General features: G+C 32.6%; 4 protein-coding genes across 7 annotated transcripts; 2 read left to right on the forward strand and 2 right to left on the reverse strand.

Moving 5' to 3' along the window:
* Positions 1–545: 545 nt before the first annotated feature.
* Positions 546–4792, forward strand: LOC117602499 (NECAP-like protein CG9132). 3 transcript variants are annotated; one of them, XM_034320608.2, is made up of 3 exons: positions 546–775; positions 1191–1587; positions 1676–4792. In XM_034320608.2, the coding sequence occupies exons 1-3, from the start codon at positions 690–692 to the stop codon at positions 1931–1933; spliced, it is 741 nt and encodes a 246-aa protein (XP_034176499.1). In that variant the 5' UTR covers positions 546–689; the 3' UTR covers positions 1934–4792. The 3 variants fall into 3 exon arrangements, with proteins under 3 accessions (XP_034176499.1, XP_034176498.1, XP_034176500.1); XM_034320607.2 differs by lacking the exon at positions 546–775 and adding an exon at positions 856–1009; XM_034320609.2 differs by lacking the exon at positions 546–775 and adding an exon at positions 860–999.
* Positions 3369–6112, reverse strand: LOC117602496 (uncharacterized). Its single transcript, XM_034320602.2, has 5 exons — positions 5704–6112; positions 4284–4584; positions 3928–4188; positions 3661–3813; positions 3369–3527 (listed from the first exon to the last, which is right to left on the reverse strand). Exons 1-5 carry the CDS (start codon positions 5994–5996, stop codon positions 3369–3371), a joined length of 1167 nt encoding a protein of 388 aa, XP_034176493.2. The 5' UTR covers positions 5997–6112.
* Positions 6113–8762: 2650 nt separating this feature from the next.
* alphaSnap (Alpha-soluble NSF attachment protein) lies at positions 8763–10736 on the reverse strand. 2 transcript variants are annotated; one of them, XM_034320606.2, is made up of 5 exons: positions 10527–10736; positions 9804–10000; positions 9438–9703; positions 9179–9352; positions 8763–9059 (listed from the first exon to the last, which is right to left on the reverse strand). In XM_034320606.2, exons 1-5 carry the CDS (start codon positions 10616–10618, stop codon positions 8910–8912), a joined length of 879 nt encoding a protein of 292 aa, XP_034176497.1. In that variant the 5' UTR covers positions 10619–10736; the 3' UTR covers positions 8763–8909. The 2 variants fall into 2 exon arrangements, with proteins under 2 accessions (XP_034176497.1, XP_034176496.2); XM_034320605.2 differs by lacking the exon at positions 10527–10736 and adding an exon at positions 10103–10414.
* A 119-nt stretch (positions 10737–10855) lies between these two features.
* hdm (meiosis specific with OB domains hold'em) lies at positions 10856–14878 on the forward strand. The gene is made up of 8 exons (XM_034320601.2): positions 10856–11248; positions 11415–11546; positions 11644–11912; positions 12465–12687; positions 12761–12874; positions 13702–13861; positions 14319–14526; positions 14604–14878. The coding sequence occupies exons 1-8, from the start codon at positions 11128–11130 to the stop codon at positions 14796–14798; spliced, it is 1422 nt and encodes a 473-aa protein (XP_034176492.2). The 5' UTR covers positions 10856–11127; the 3' UTR covers positions 14799–14878.
* Positions 14879–15159: the final 281 nt, after the last annotated feature.

A 15159-nucleotide genomic window follows, 5' to 3' on the forward strand; every position in this document is an offset into this window, starting at 1 on the left:
TATAATATTCTACACTGCAGTTCACGAGAAACCATACTTAATTCGCGCAGCTCATTAGGTCTAGGAAGATTTTTAATAACGTGTGTGATTCCTCTCTACAGTTTGCTTCTTACTTTGCGATCATATAAATGGTGGGCAAAAATATAGGACGTGCGATAACTGATACCCGGTGATGATATGGTAAAGATACAAGATACAATTGAAATGAAATTAAAAGAAATAGATTTGAAAGAATTTTGAATATAGAAAGTAATTTTCGTGTAATGAAGGGAAGATGAATCAAGAATGAAAAATTGTAAAATTTTCTGTTCACTAGGTATATATTCTCGGGTTTCCAATCGGTGTCGAGTGCATGCGCATTACCATAGATTATAAAGTATATATAACTGAAATACAGTCATATGCGCAAAAACGAGCGAAAACTCGTCATCTAGTAAGTATGGTCTCTCGTGAACTGCAGTATATGTTAAAATACCATTTTATGCATGAATCGTGTTTACCTACTATAGTTAATAAAATAATCTATGGTGAATGGTTTCGATGTGGGGATGGGAGGCGTGACTAGAGATAAAGTTATCAAATCACGGTAAAGATTCGTCACAAAATATAAACGAATTTTCAAATAGTAGTTCGTTAAATTCTACTTGTGACGTACGTACGTGCTTTCTGTGTGATTTGTTAAAAATATAATGGATACGTATGAAAGTGTATTACTTGTCAAGTCCGAAGTATTTGTGTTTAAAATACCGCCAAGGTCAACAAATAGGGGTTATCGGTACGATTAATTTCTTTTGACAATATTTTTCTTGAAAAATATTTGATTTCATGAAATAATGATATATACAAAACCACGTTTAGACACAATATTTTTTTTATTACCGCTTAGAAAATTCAATATTGTACAGTTTTCATCGGTCTTAGCTTCGGTGTTTGACACGTCAGATGTAGTAGAAAATGTGCAAAAAAATACTATTACATCTGGAATGAATATTCTAAAATGTGTGTTTCTGTATGTTTGAATTTTTCCGTTTTTAAAAATCACTTTAGCAATATTGAATATTTTATTCTATTACATGTAATAATGTAGTTTCATGAAAATAATATAAAAACTATAAAAGATTTTATTATAAATTAATAGAAAACATAACAAAGTATAAGTGTAATTATAAGTATTTTATGTACATGTATAGAGCAGCTGATTGGAATCTCCAAGAGCCTTCATGGACTGGGCGTATGCGACTTGTATCTCAGGGAGACTCAGTCACCATAAAGCTGGAAGATAAAGTTACTGGAGAATTATTTGCTAAATGTCCAATTGAACAATATCCAGGAATTGCAGTTGAACCAGTCACAGATTCTTCCCGTTATTTTGTTCTAAGAATTCAAGATGATAATGGAAGATCAGCTTTCATTGGTGTGGGATTTTTAGATAGATCTGATAGTTTTGATTTAAATGTTGCCCTTCAAGATCATTTTAAATGGCTTAAAAATCAGGAACAAATAGAAAAGGAGAAAGATAAACCAAAACAAGAATTGGATCTCAGATTTAAAGAAGGAGAAACAATAAAAATAAATATGAAAATTACTGTAAGATTGTTTTGATTTATATATTATTATATAAATTTAGATTATATATTAAGTAATATATCATAAAATTCTTCTTTATTGAACATAGAAAAAGGATGGTAGCGAAGTTTCTTCTAAATCAAAGCAACGTGGCAATACAAATATGGGTTTACCTCCTCCACCAGGTGGTGTGAAAATTGCACCACCACCTGCTAAAACTCCAACTTCATCACCTGCCCATAAACCTGTTCAGAACCAAAATCAAACAAGTTCTGAGTGGGGAGAATTTGCTAGTGCATCGCAACAATCTGGAACTCAACCACCGACACCAGCAACAGTAGGAAATGCTAGTTGGGTTCAATTTTAACTTACAAGGTGTATTAAAATTTAATATAGATATGCTATAGATTAATAGGCTATACATTCGTAATTTTTATGTCCACTGCACACATGTATGCTAATATACATCTCTATACCTACATGTGTGCACATAAGTATCTTTTAAGGGTAAGTATTGACAAAGATGTTTCTACATATACATACACACACACACAGAGCAAATTACAATCCTTTTCTTTTTTTAAATAGATCATACATAAAACGTGTATAATATTCATGTTTTGTATGTAAATAGTAACCAGATAAGTTTATTACCTTGTACAGAGTAGTCTTTAAAAGATGAAATACCTTGAATAATAAAAATTCAACAAATCTGTGCTATTCAAACATAACATTTTTAGGATAAGTTCGGTATTAAACAAAAAATACAGTAAAATAAATCCTAGTATTTAGAGACATTCTTTGTTAAAACCCTTAAAAGATTATAAACTGAATTATGGCATATATTGTCTTAATTAGTATTATTTTTGGTGTTTGTACATAAAACAAAAATTAAAGTTGTTAATGCAAATGTAAGGCCTAACTTTCTGAATGTATTAAGTTTTTAAATTATATTTAGAGTTTGCAGCAATGCATTGAAGAAACAGTTTGTCATTAAGCATAGGGTATTTACACTTTACTTTCTAATTTTTTAAGAAATCGTTTAAGAATTTATTTTACATTAACATAAATTTTAGTTAAATATTTTGCTGTTTAACTAAAATTTAGGCAGTACTTGTAAAAAGTACATAACAAAAAAGTTGATTAAAAATACATAGACAAAGCACTGTTCTTTCAAGTTTAAAGATATTATTAAATCAAAGTTAAGGGAATTCATTAATCTATATTGAAGTAGCGGGAAACAAATTTGTTACATATCTCCAGTCGCAAAAATGAGGGATGTTGTTTTGTGTACATATTAAAAAATATCTAAACCTTAAGTATGTAACTGTAAATTATTTAAAAATATAAAATTAGATCTTGTGAATAGAATATATAAGTAATTATTTATATACTCTAGTGTCACTGTAAATGATGTTGAGTATACTGTAAATGATGTTGAAAAAATGTTGTTAATAATATCTATGTTAATACTTAATATAACAACACAAATATCTTGTAATTCCACAGATTACATTCCGTTTTTAATTAAAAATGTATTACATATATACACACACCCCTATACATATATGTACTCTTATACATGCGTTTTATGTTAAATGCAATATCTTTTTTCTTGTAGTAAAAGAGAACTACTGTTGCTTTTTATTGTATATTTTCACTTATAATAAATTGCAGATTTATTGATACATTAAATAATTGTTAAAAATCATATTACAAATAATATTTTGTAAATAGATAAATGATAACAGCAGCTGAAATTTTTATTCTATCACAAAGTTCTTCTGTTTCTTAGCAAATAATCAACAACGTTTATTGCGAGTAACGTTAAGTCGTAAACTGCGCATCGCCATAGCCCGGCTAAAATGCCGTTGCACTGGACGTTGAAGTTGTCCATTGACAAGACTAGAGTCTTCGTCACATTCTACACTACTTAGAACTACTAAAAGTACTCCAAGCACCTAAAACAGATTTAAATGCGATGTACTTCAAATATGACATAAATGATATACATATATATATATAAAACTATTTATATTCAGTTATTTTAATACAAATTAAAGTGATATAATTTATCTCTTTTGTATCACCTACCAAACATATGATTATCAGTAGTGTGTAGATATGTATACTCGCAGCCGGAAGTGACTCTATCTCTCTTAAAGCTTCAGCAGCTTCAGAGAGATCTGGCTTTAATTCTAAAGCATGTCGTAAGTGTACAGCTGCTTCTTGATAATGGCCGTATGCCTACATAAAAAGAAAGCATCAATATTTTGCAATACTAAAATATTACTTAAAATCGTTTAAATATTTTTCAGATTTTTTGAAAATGAAAATATGTTTCTGAAACGTCTTAATCACCTTGAATATTTGACCAAGAGTAAGATATTGTTCCCATGCATTCCTATCTGGAGCTTGTCGTTCTAATGAACGTCTTGCTAAATATGTTGCATCATCCAAATATTGTTGAACTAATAACACTCTAGCCAAATTTAATAAAACTTCTGCGTTATGAGGTGACACAGCAAGCGCCCTTCTAAAGCACTCGATGGATCTTTGTGCATCTCCTTTTATCCTCCAAAAATTCCCAATCTGATTATAAAGTTGAACAGATTTTGGTTTCTGTGTAAAAAAGAAATGGAAAAAAAAAAATATTGAATAAGACATACATTACATATAACTATATAAAATATATGTTTCTTAAAGCTATCTTATACCTCTCTTTTAGCTTTTATTAATCGTTTTTCTAATAAATCAATATCAACTTCCATTGTTTTGCCACCATTTTTTTTAAACATGAGTGCTACATTAGGTTCTGGAACCAATGGATGTTTATCCCTATTTGCAATACCGAGCAAATTATCATAATAAGTAAAATTAACTGGCTTCCCACAGTCTAGGATTATATCCTCACATTGTCCAGAAGAACACATGATTTGCTCATTCGACACTTGAGTGGATAAAGGAAAAGACTCAGTGGCATTTGGTGTATCCTTCAACACGTATGACGAGAATCGTCTGCCAAGGGGACCAAAGTTAGGGCTTTTTTAACACTGAAAGAACAGTAAGCCACACACAAATACTAACTACAGGAAGAAAAAGAAAATTGCATCAGATTAATTTTAACAATTGTGGAGAACAAAATCTAAAATATAAGTACTGATTTTAATTAAATAAATTATACAAACAATAAAGTAAATTTCAATGCTTAATGAATAAAAAAAAATATATATGTATATCTTATATAATTAACAAATTTTCTAATTGGACTACATTTTTAGACATTTAAAGGCTTAATACATTTTTGAGTTTCTCATAAATTATAATAGAAAGAAACACATGATTACTAACATGCAGAGTAGCTTGCTACTAAATATGCATATATGCACTTGAAATATATTATAATTTAACTTAATAACATGCAATAATATTGATTATAATTTTGATGAATAAGCATTTAACAATTTCTTGATATAACAAAAAGTACTTCCAAATACAAATTACAATATTATTTCATTTCTCTTGTTTATAGAATTATTAACATTGTTTTGCATGCATGCATTGCAATGTTGTGAAAATTAATATGAACTTATAAAATGGTGTGTCACTTTTCAGAATAGTTAAATATAAATGCTTTTTAATTAAATACAACATTTTTAGAGAAATAAGTTTTATTTCATCATTAAAATATGGGTTCACGAAAGGAAACTATGAAATATTTAAACTTAAAAGGGTAAATTATGACCATGACAAGCACTTTTTGGATAAAATTGGGTTTAAAATTTTTGTACCAATGAGTATAAACAAACATATTCATAGAATTAAATTAAATCAAATCATTTTAACATTGGAAAGAAAGTATTATAGATTGATCTTCTATAATTTGTTTATACCCACAGTCATTAATATTTCAAATCCAATGTTATCCAAACGATGGTTGTTTAGGTACCAGTAACTTTTCTTTCTTAATGTAATTCACTCCATGTATCTATAAGCTATCGTGTCATTGGATTTTTAAAATCATAAGTACCAGTTATTTCGTTCCAACGAGCGTTAATAGCACCAATTTGATATTCTAAAACAAGATGTATTTCTTTTCTCTTACCCAAAATTAATGAAATTTCCATCATTTCTTACCGTTCATGATTTCCAGCACCAACATTTTTGCAGTCTTGACAGTAAGATTGTATCTTATCATGCTTTTCAGAAATAGCTGTTCTACTCCAACTTTGTCCATTACCGACACTGATACTGCTGGCCAGGATATCGAAAATAGGATCATCCTCGATCGTACTCACAAAGTCTGTTGTCTTGACAACTTTGTCAGCACTGAGCCTCCAAGAGGTTCTTGAGTTCGTAAGTTTTGCTTGAAGTATTAAAAAACAAAAAAGATAGCCGACGACACGACCGTCGACCCCAACAACTTGCATTCTCTTGCTTCACAAAAACTAATTAAACACGTTATCAAAGTTGTAGAAAAATTCTCCGCTTGTGTATACTACAGAATTTTCATCCACCTGAATATTTTCTCTAGAAATTATTGAAATGATCGCCAACAGTCTGTTTCTCTACTATGATATCCCTAGTACCTTTAGGTATTTTGTTCTTACATTTTCGGAATAAAATGTAAGAAAAATCTATTTTCAAAACATATGTTATTAGTTTTTATAGCTGTTAAAATTAGTAAAATAAGATTAAGTTTGAAAGTATGTACATATAGTTAGGGGGAAAATATCGGTTTATGAACCTGCCATAAGGACTGCGCGTAGTGAGGTGAAGGTAAAAAGAGCACGCCTTTACCGACAGTGAGAATTATACCGACCACCAAATCTGCATTACCGTCACCCCACATCAGTGGTATATGTAGGTAAATCAGTCGATAATTGTCGAGTAGTTTCCGCCTTTTTTGAATAGATGGCGCAATGATCGATTGTAATATTACATACATTTTACGACCAATTTAAGTTTGCAATTAAATTATAATTGACGTTTACACACCATCAACAATATAACAAATAACTACTATTTATTTTCAGATTAACTGGGAGAATGGTGTACAAAATATCTTACTTAGCACTTATGTACTATCGTGATTAATTTATTGCTGAAAATAAAACTAATATTTTCAACTTATTTTATTTATTGCTAAATTATTAATTGTAGCTTATAATTTAAAAATACAATAATTTACGATACAGACATTAAATATGGACTTGTATCCCATTATCTTTATTTACAAGGTATCTATTTTTTTAATTATGCGCAATACAATATAGGAAAAGCTACAACCTGTTTATCTACGATTCTACTGCATAGTTTTTATATAAAAAGAAAATTACACATGCTTAAAAAGCTTAATTTTATAAAATTTCTCACGGAAATATAACTCTATTATATTGTCTATTTCACTACCATTCTAGAACCTGTAAAATGCATAATTTTATCGTTTAATGCGTAGGATGTTTCATGAAAGTGTTTCTGGTTCTTATATTTCCTTTTCGCAACATAGCATTTTTCTTATTATTAGTTATGGGGTTGTAGCTTTTAAAGCATTTTAACGTTTCTATTAAAAAGTCTGTCATGTGGTGCTACAAATTCTGTTGAAACTTAACATAGCATTGATCGCATACATAACAAAGTAAGTTCAGTTATAAATTTTAATCACAATTTCGGGAATCAAGGTACACAATATGAGCGTATTTTCACAGACGTAAAAAAATAAATAAATCTATAACAAAATCATTTACATTTCTAACAGAAACGTATTTTAAAACAAGGCAATAAAATAAACTTTAAAATACGCAGGTAACATTCAATTTTTTCTACAGTTCATTGAGAATATATTATTAGTTCAATCATGCTTCTGAATGAAACTTGCACTTTCAGACCACAGTTACATCGCTGAAAATCCTGTAGAGTGTACATATACTACCCAATACAGAAAAAAAATCAGTTGTATATTAATTACTCCGAAATTAATTATTCACTCATTCAGTAAATCACAATTGCTGAATACATGTACACATAACTATGCTCAAAGAATATATTAAATAGAAGAATACATGGTCCAGATGTTATTTCTTATGTATGTATAATTTCTGTAAAGCTTTTATTCGATAAACTTTTTACGATTCTAAAATTCTTTGGGAAATTGAAACACGGCATGAATTTATGTTTCTTTTCGTACATTTATATGATGCTAGTCTTGTTACTTTCCATGCATGCAACTTGTAATAACTATCCCTACTTAACGATGGAATATATATTGTTTGATAAATGTATTTAAACAATTGCAACCTGTTTTTAAATATAAAATGCTATGATAAAGGTAAGATACGTAATCATGAAATAAAACGGAATTAAAATCTCATTTAATTCCTTTTTTATCACTTATACTCTCTATTCTTCTATTTCTAAATACAAATATACATTAACAAAATTAATGTTCAACAATACAAGAATATAAACAAGTGTATCTTAATAAAACAAAAAACAAAAAAATTTACATATTATATATGCGCGCTTAAATGCATATAATCATATTCTTCACTTTCCATTAATAATATAACGTATGTACATCAAATATAAGATTTCTAAAAAATTAAAGTTTAAGGAAAGAAAGAGAAATTTTTAAAGACAATCTATACCTCGTTTGATATTTTGGTACTCTGGCAGTGTAAAGACACATTGTCTTTTTACTACAACAATTCCAGATAAAACATACATGCAAAATAACACTAAACCATGTTGTAATTAAAAGTAAATATAGGCTGCAATTCTTCGTTCTGTTATCATAGAATCTTATTATTGTTTATGCCTCAAAGAACTAACCGATCGTAAGTATCATAAAACACTTAAAAATATACAATCGAAACTGCACCACACTTACTAAATTTACTAAACTTATGAAAATGAATAGGTGTATTTGGATAATTTATTGCAATTGCACGAGTTTAAATTAAATTGCAGAAGCCTTGGCTTATTAGCAAGCTGTTTATATATTTGCAAGTATGAATATCAACAAAGTTTAAATACTATTTATTTCTATACTTTATTCTTATGCCACGTATACAGGCATTTAAATGAACTAGTAATGTTTTCGTAGAATATCCTTATATACTTTTAATGACAATATCCTATGAATACACACACGATAACTGAACCCATGAATATTTAGTAGTTGCCAAGAGAATAAGGAAATGTTATGAAAAATATATTTAGGTATAAAAACGAAACTACTTTACAAGTTTCACTGAAAGCAGGGTATGATTTAAAAAAGAATACATATAGAATTGGATTAATAATATCATCGAGAAAAAATAGCACAAAAGAGGGACAACCGATCAGCGCAAATCTGGATTATCGTTAACTTGTTTTTTGATACGTAATAATACTGTCGTGTACCACTGATCCAATCGTGAAATTGAATCATATTCCTTTACCGCCTCTGTAAAACCTTCGAGGTGTTGTTCCTCGAGGTGTTCTATTAATGTCTGAAATCAAAATTACACTCTCTACCATATCAAAACAAAATAATAAATCTTCTTCCGGTATATTCCAGAAGTTTAGTCGCCGATATACAAATATTTTAATTAAGTTTTACTTCTCATACCTTTATTAATTTATACTCCCTAGAATCTTGGAATGCAGGATACTGCTCCTGATAACGTTCGATCGCATGTTGCGCATTTAACATGTCAACGCATAAATGACAAAGCGCCGCTCGGAAAAAGTACTCCTTTGCACTATACTTCAATAAAGAACTTTCCAAAGATGCAGAAGCAACCTGTAAATACATGCAACAAAATATTATAACTTCTTTTTCTTTAACAATAATCTGAAACCCTATAATATTTTGTAATATAAGTTACCTGTTCATAAATTTGAATAGCCTTATCATAATTCTCAAGTTGTGCAGCGTACTGTGCAACTTTTAAAAGACACTTATTGGCAGAGGAATTGCTCTCTTCTCCGCGAAAATAATCAGCTGCTTGTTCATAATGAGAAACTGCTCTCTCAAGATCTACAGCTTCGCTTTCGTACATTTCAGCTATACTTTGATGATGCTTAGCCGCCATTGTGAACCTACCCATATCTGTGTATATTTCAATTGCCTTTAACAGACAACTAATGGCCTCTATAAAAATATTAAAATGATCAGTTATCAACCCTTAATCTATGCCCTCTTTTGTTAAGTGCATGAACAAATAAAAAATAGCCATTATCAATTATTATACCATTTATATCAGATTTCTTAAAACAATTAGCAGCGTCCACATAATTATTAGCTGCATCATGGCGGCTACCTGCTTTCCCATGTAACTCTGCTGATTCATAAAATGCACTTCCTGCCGCACTCCAATTCTTTGCCATCTTGAACATATTTGCAGCACGTTGGTAACATTCTACAGCTTCCTCAACTTTTGATGATCCGCTACAGCATACAATCAGATATGTAATAACAAATGTAATAATCAATTTTACCTACAGTCGTTAAGAATTATCACATATGGTAATACGTGTTATTTTCATTTACTTTAGAAGTGCAAAAAGGAAAGCATGAGTCATCCAGAACCAAGCAACAATGAATCTCCAAAATGGGAAAATTAGATGTAACAAGTAGCAGACTGGAGAATCTGAATAATGTGGACCTATTTGTCTGTGAAAAATATGCGCTTCCACGCATCTTTTCCGCTGCATCTTAATTTACTAGTTTTGACACGCTATATCACGAGCAGATAGCAACTGTTATATATAGACCCAGATATACACGTACGAATTGGCAGAATTGCCAGTTCACTGAATAACAAGAAAATAGTTTGAGACAACGAGAAACGTCGTTACGAATAATAAAAACACCAGATTGATCTAGTTCGTAAAACAATGTAAATAAATAATACGATGCAAGATAGCAGATTTGGTGGTGGACGAGTTCAAGTAAATCAATGTAGTAAACTTACCCGAATAACGAGCCAAAGAAGCCCTTCGATGATGTCAATTTCTTCTCAGCTTCGGCTAGCAATTGCATCGCTTTCTGTTCGTTGTCAGCCATGATTTTATACGATTACAACGCGTAGTAATATTTTTAAAAATTCTTCAACTCATGGAATTCGCACAAAAGCTCACCTCCCACAAACCGACGTCACTAAAGTCAATGAAAGTGAATCAAGTATCGTCGGCAACAGGATAGCCAACCTGAGCCAATCGTTAAGGGGCATGTGCATTAGCCCTTGTTCACAACGATGCTTCAAATGCACCATCGAAATCGGTTACTTTTTATATTTAAATATTTTTTTTACATTTTTGAACTTCGATTCAATATTTAATCGTGCTAATTATTGCTCCAAGGAATTATTAAAAAATTTAAAAAATACATATTCAATTGCATTTTAAAAATTTCTTTTTTCGCGGTGGTCGCGATTTTGAATTCAAACACGGTTGATAAGAAGAGCGCTAAAACTCAGCCGGTAACTGTGCGTTCCGGAAACAGCGTGGAAATCACCTAACTTTTCGAATTGAATAAAACAAGTTTAAATATTACAAAAACAACTATAATTAGCGATGTCGAATGTATACAGACAAGCATTAAATTCATTGCAACCTGGTACGCAAAATGCTCTTGTAATTGGCATAATTGTAAATAGTTTCAACATGAAAGTAATCGACGCTGCGCGAACAAGATGTAAGAATGTAACTCTACTTTTCTATACGTTAAATTTAAAGTCATAAAAAGCTCAAGTAAAAATTAAAAATGAATGAAATGAATGAAAGTCATAAAAAATTGTAATCAAATGTATTTATGTGATTTGCAAGTAGATACTTGGTACATGATTAAATGTTCGTTTCAGTTAACAATGGTGAACGAGGAGTGTGGACATTCACGTTACGCGATTCAGAAGAAGATTCCATAAACGTGACCGTATGGGGAAGCGTACAATTCGTCGAAAAACTGTCTTCCGATTTCCATATCGGTAGTGTTGGTTTGTATCGAGTTACAGAACAAGTGGTGCACGAATATAGCATAATTTAAATTACATTGCATGTAAATTTCATACTTTTTGATTGAATGACTTACAGTGGAAGTAATTAATCCAAAAGTGGTAGAACGTCGTCCGGAGGACAAGAACGAACATTTTGTGCCATGGGTATCTAACTCGTGCAATCTAACCGTAAATGAGGGCAACTCGTTGATACAAGTCCATGACGCACCGACGCGCGCAAAATACGAACCTTTGCTGATGCTTCCGATTAAAAAGCCGACCGAGTTGCGAAGTCTGAAAAGCATTTTTGATAACTTGGAGACGTTGCGCGATCAATACGTCGACATTATGGTCGTCGTTACCTTTGTAAGTTTTAACCCAGATAGCACACCATTTTAGGTCTGAACGTCTTACGACCTTACCTAGACGTCAGTGCCGGTTTTAACAATATTGGCGCCCCGAGCAAGATTATCGTGGCGCCCATTCAGGGGCTAAAAAACGCGTCAGGGAAGATGTAGACATAAATGTCGCAGCATATATAGCATACATGTAATATTACATATGAGATGTAGATAGAGAGAAGAGATAATGAGAAAATATCGGTATATTCGCATACTAGGGACACCGGGCTGCGGCGCCCCCTTCAAATCTAGCGCCCTGGACGATTGCCCTTCTAACATCGGCCCTGCTGGACGTCTTTACGATGTCTTGTCCCGGACGTCGTAAAGACGTCATATCTGAATGTCTGGAACAGATATTTTTAGGATGTTTTAACGATGCTATCTGGGAAATTATTAATTACAAAATTTATTGGCCACTTATAACTCATGTTCGTTATATTATTGAAAAAAAAAATAATACGGATTACTATAGAGAGGAATTGAACCATAGACTCTAATGAGTGTCCTTGTTTCACAGATTAGTGATATTCGCAACGTGATAACACGTGACGGAAGAAACATAAAATTTCGTAGCTTCGAGGCAACAGATGCAACCACGGTTGACGTTGTATCTTTAATATTATGGGAAAACGAATGGATTGAAAGAGGCGCTCTCTGGCAGCCTAAACGAACCGTGCTACTTCTCACAGATGCTCGTATCGCTTATAACAATTTTAGGAAAAAGCTCGCATTATCCATAGGTTGCAATTTATCAACAATCAAAATTTAATATAATTCGAATTTTTTCCCTTTTACATCCCGATATATTTGTAGTTAAAAAAACTATGATCACCGAGAATCCTAATACGCCAGAAGCAACATCTGTAAGAAGCGCGGTGCAGTGCTTTGATCATGACATAATGTCCGGAAACTTCGCGACGCCAAATCGTAAGGATAATTAAAACTTTCTGGAAGTTTAACGCAGTGCGTCAGTGGCGGCTCGTAGCTAAAATCAGTGGGGGTGCTAGTCCAGAAAATTTTTAACCTTTGTTTTAAAAAAGCGGCACTGCGGGAGCGACAGTGTTCTCCATAGACATAGTACGTATAGACCGAGCATCCATTGTATAAGCGGTGATGCATACGATGAGAGAGAGAAAAGATGTAAGAGGAGTTTCTCTCTCTTTTCAATACCAGAGAAGTGGGGAGAGCTTGCGCAAGAGCCTGCGCAAGAGTCTGCGCGATATGGTTTAAATGCGCAGACGACGCTAATGTAGAATAATAGGGGAAATGACGAACCGGCGTGAGTAGATAAGGAGAAGTGCTCCCCACTTCTCCGAGATTGAAAAGAGAGAGAAACTCCTCTTACATCTTTTCTCTCTCTCATCGTATGCATCACCGCTTATACAATGGATGCTCAGTCTATACTTACTATGTCTATGGTGTTCTCTCTCCCTCGCAGCCTCGCGCGCAGCTTCCGATGTGCGCATGCGCACATAGTCAAACGCCACGCCGCTGGAACTGTGAAGCGCACAGTTCCATACAATGATTTTTGTATCTTTTTCATAAACTGGGTAATGGCTACTGACATTAAGCTTAAGGATTATATATTGTACAAGTATAAAGAAAGAATTAAAGAAAGAAGGACGCATTATATTAAATGTTATCGATAATATCAAGTGGAAATGGGAGTACTGCAGTTCCACAATGCCTATACGCGAGCCGCCACTGCATTGCGTACTAGAAATTTCAATCGCATTCTTTTTGTTTTTCATTAGCGGACAGCATTACAACAATAATGACTATACAAGATATCTCGGATAAATTGAACAAAAAACCAAAGCACGGAGAGAGAATTCAATTCGCTACGATTTTAAAAGCCAACGTAATGGATATAAATGTGGATAGTTTTAGCCCAGGGACAATAACTACAAGATGGTTCGTTAGTTCTCTTGGTTAAATACCGGAAAACGGGGTAACCTCCGAGCTGATTTTTTTACCATAAATAGCCCTTGAGGTGTGGATTCCAACGGTGGTCATCCCATCCCTTAACTCCTTCCGCCGCCCCCACAGAGGTCAAAAACCGAAATGGTCCAAAACGTAGTTTTCGCACCGATCTCAGCGAGTACATCAACTTTTTTTTTTATGTACTCACTGAGATCGGTGCGTAAACCACTTTTTGGACCATTTCGGTTTTTGACCTCTGCGCGGGTGGCGGGGGGGAGTTAAGGGATGGGATGACCACCGTTGGAATCCCCACCTCAAGGGCTATCTATGATGAAAAAATCAGCTCGATCGGAGGTTACCCCGTTTTCCGTTACCCAACCATTCTCTTTGCTAAAAAGAAAAAAAAATGTAATTATTTTTATGAACACACGCTTATCGTTTCTTGTAGCGCGTTATGCAAGAGAATTGTTCCCGATGCTCAAGATTCATGTATGAACCTCGAGTGTCCTTCGGGCAACGGAAGCCGCGTGCCTTTGAACGCAACGTGCCTCAATTTGAAAGTAAATCTGAAAGATGACACGGGCTACCTTATTGGCTGTCGATTGTCTGGAGAAGCGGCTGAACGGGTCATTGGATGCACGGCTGCCGAATTTCAGGTTCTTGAAAACAATGTTTTATCTATTTACGACATTTAAAGCGTCATTAAAAATTGCATTTTTTTCCGTAATTGCAGAAAATGACATATCCACAACGCGCAGACTTGAAGTGGAAGTATGTGCTGGAAACATGCGATATTCGCTTGCATATACTAGGTCCAACAACCACGATTCCAACTGCTATATATAATATTCTATCGATTTCCCGAATCGCAGACGAAGAGGAAGATACAGGATTAATCGAGAAATGTTTCGAGGGAGTCGACTATTAAACATATTATTTTCTTAATTATCATTGTTAAAAGCTATAGAATATAATAACATTGTATGATGTAATTTTAATTTTAATAAAACGTAATATTAATAATAATAATAAAATAATAATAAAAAAATAAAAAGTAATTTTATTTTTAATAAAACAGTACATCACGTTCCGGCATTGATATCAAACAATCAAGCAACGTTTCAAACTACTTGCAATTATACCTTCATTTGTTCACATTTAAATCAGATAATTCTTAAGTACTTATACAGTACTTATAAGTACTGTAACTCCCGAAAATGGGAGGTTGCTGGGGTGATTCTGAACATTTTCCTTTACTGAAATGTCGTTTGAGGCTTCGTTTTTGAGTT

This window comes from Osmia lignaria, chromosome 13 (genome assembly GCF_051020975.1).
Source record: "Osmia lignaria lignaria isolate PbOS001 chromosome 13, iyOsmLign1, whole genome shotgun sequence".
Taxonomy (NCBI): domain Eukaryota; kingdom Metazoa; phylum Arthropoda; class Insecta; order Hymenoptera; family Megachilidae; genus Osmia; species Osmia lignaria.

Coding starts and splice junctions, on each gene's coding strand:
- alphaSnap (XM_034320605.2), bottom strand. CDS start 10,266: ATGCAGCGGAAAAGATGCGTGGAAGCGCATATTTTTCACAGACAAATA. Junction 9,353..9,437: donor CTATTCAAATTTATGAACAG/GTAACTTATATT, acceptor ATGTATTTACAG/GTTGCTTCTGCATCTTTGGA. Junction 9,060..9,178: donor GGGAGTATAAATTAATAAAG/GTATGAGAAGTA, acceptor TTTTGATTTCAG/ACATTAATAGAACACCTCGA.
- LOC117602496 (XM_034320602.2), bottom strand. CDS start 5,996: ATGCAAGTTGTTGGGGTCGACGGTCGTGTCGTCGGCTATCTTTTTTGT. Junction 4,585..5,703: donor GGTGCTGGAAATCATGAACG/GTAAGAAATGAT, acceptor TCCCCTTGGCAG/ACGATTCTCGTCATACGTGT. Junction 3,814..3,927: donor CTCTTGGTCAAATATTCAAG/GTGATTAAGACG, acceptor CTTTTTATGTAG/GCATACGGCCATTATCAAGA.
- hdm (XM_034320601.2), top strand. CDS start 11,128: ATGTCGAATGTATACAGACAAGCATTAAATTCATTGCAACCTGGTACG. Junction 11,249..11,414: donor CGACGCTGCGCGAACAAGAT/GTAAGAATGTAA, acceptor TGTTCGTTTCAG/TTAACAATGGTGAACGAGGA. Junction 12,875..13,701: donor AAACTTCGCGACGCCAAATC/GTAAGGATAATT, acceptor GTTTTTCATTAG/CGGACAGCATTACAACAATA.
- LOC117602499 (XM_034320608.2), top strand. CDS start 690: ATGGATACGTATGAAAGTGTATTACTTGTCAAGTCCGAAGTATTTGTG. Junction 776..1,190: donor TCAACAAATAGGGGTTATCG/GTACGATTAATT, acceptor GTACATGTATAG/AGCAGCTGATTGGAATCTCC. Junction 1,588..1,675: donor AAATAAATATGAAAATTACT/GTAAGATTGTTT, acceptor TATTGAACATAG/AAAAAGGATGGTAGCGAAGT.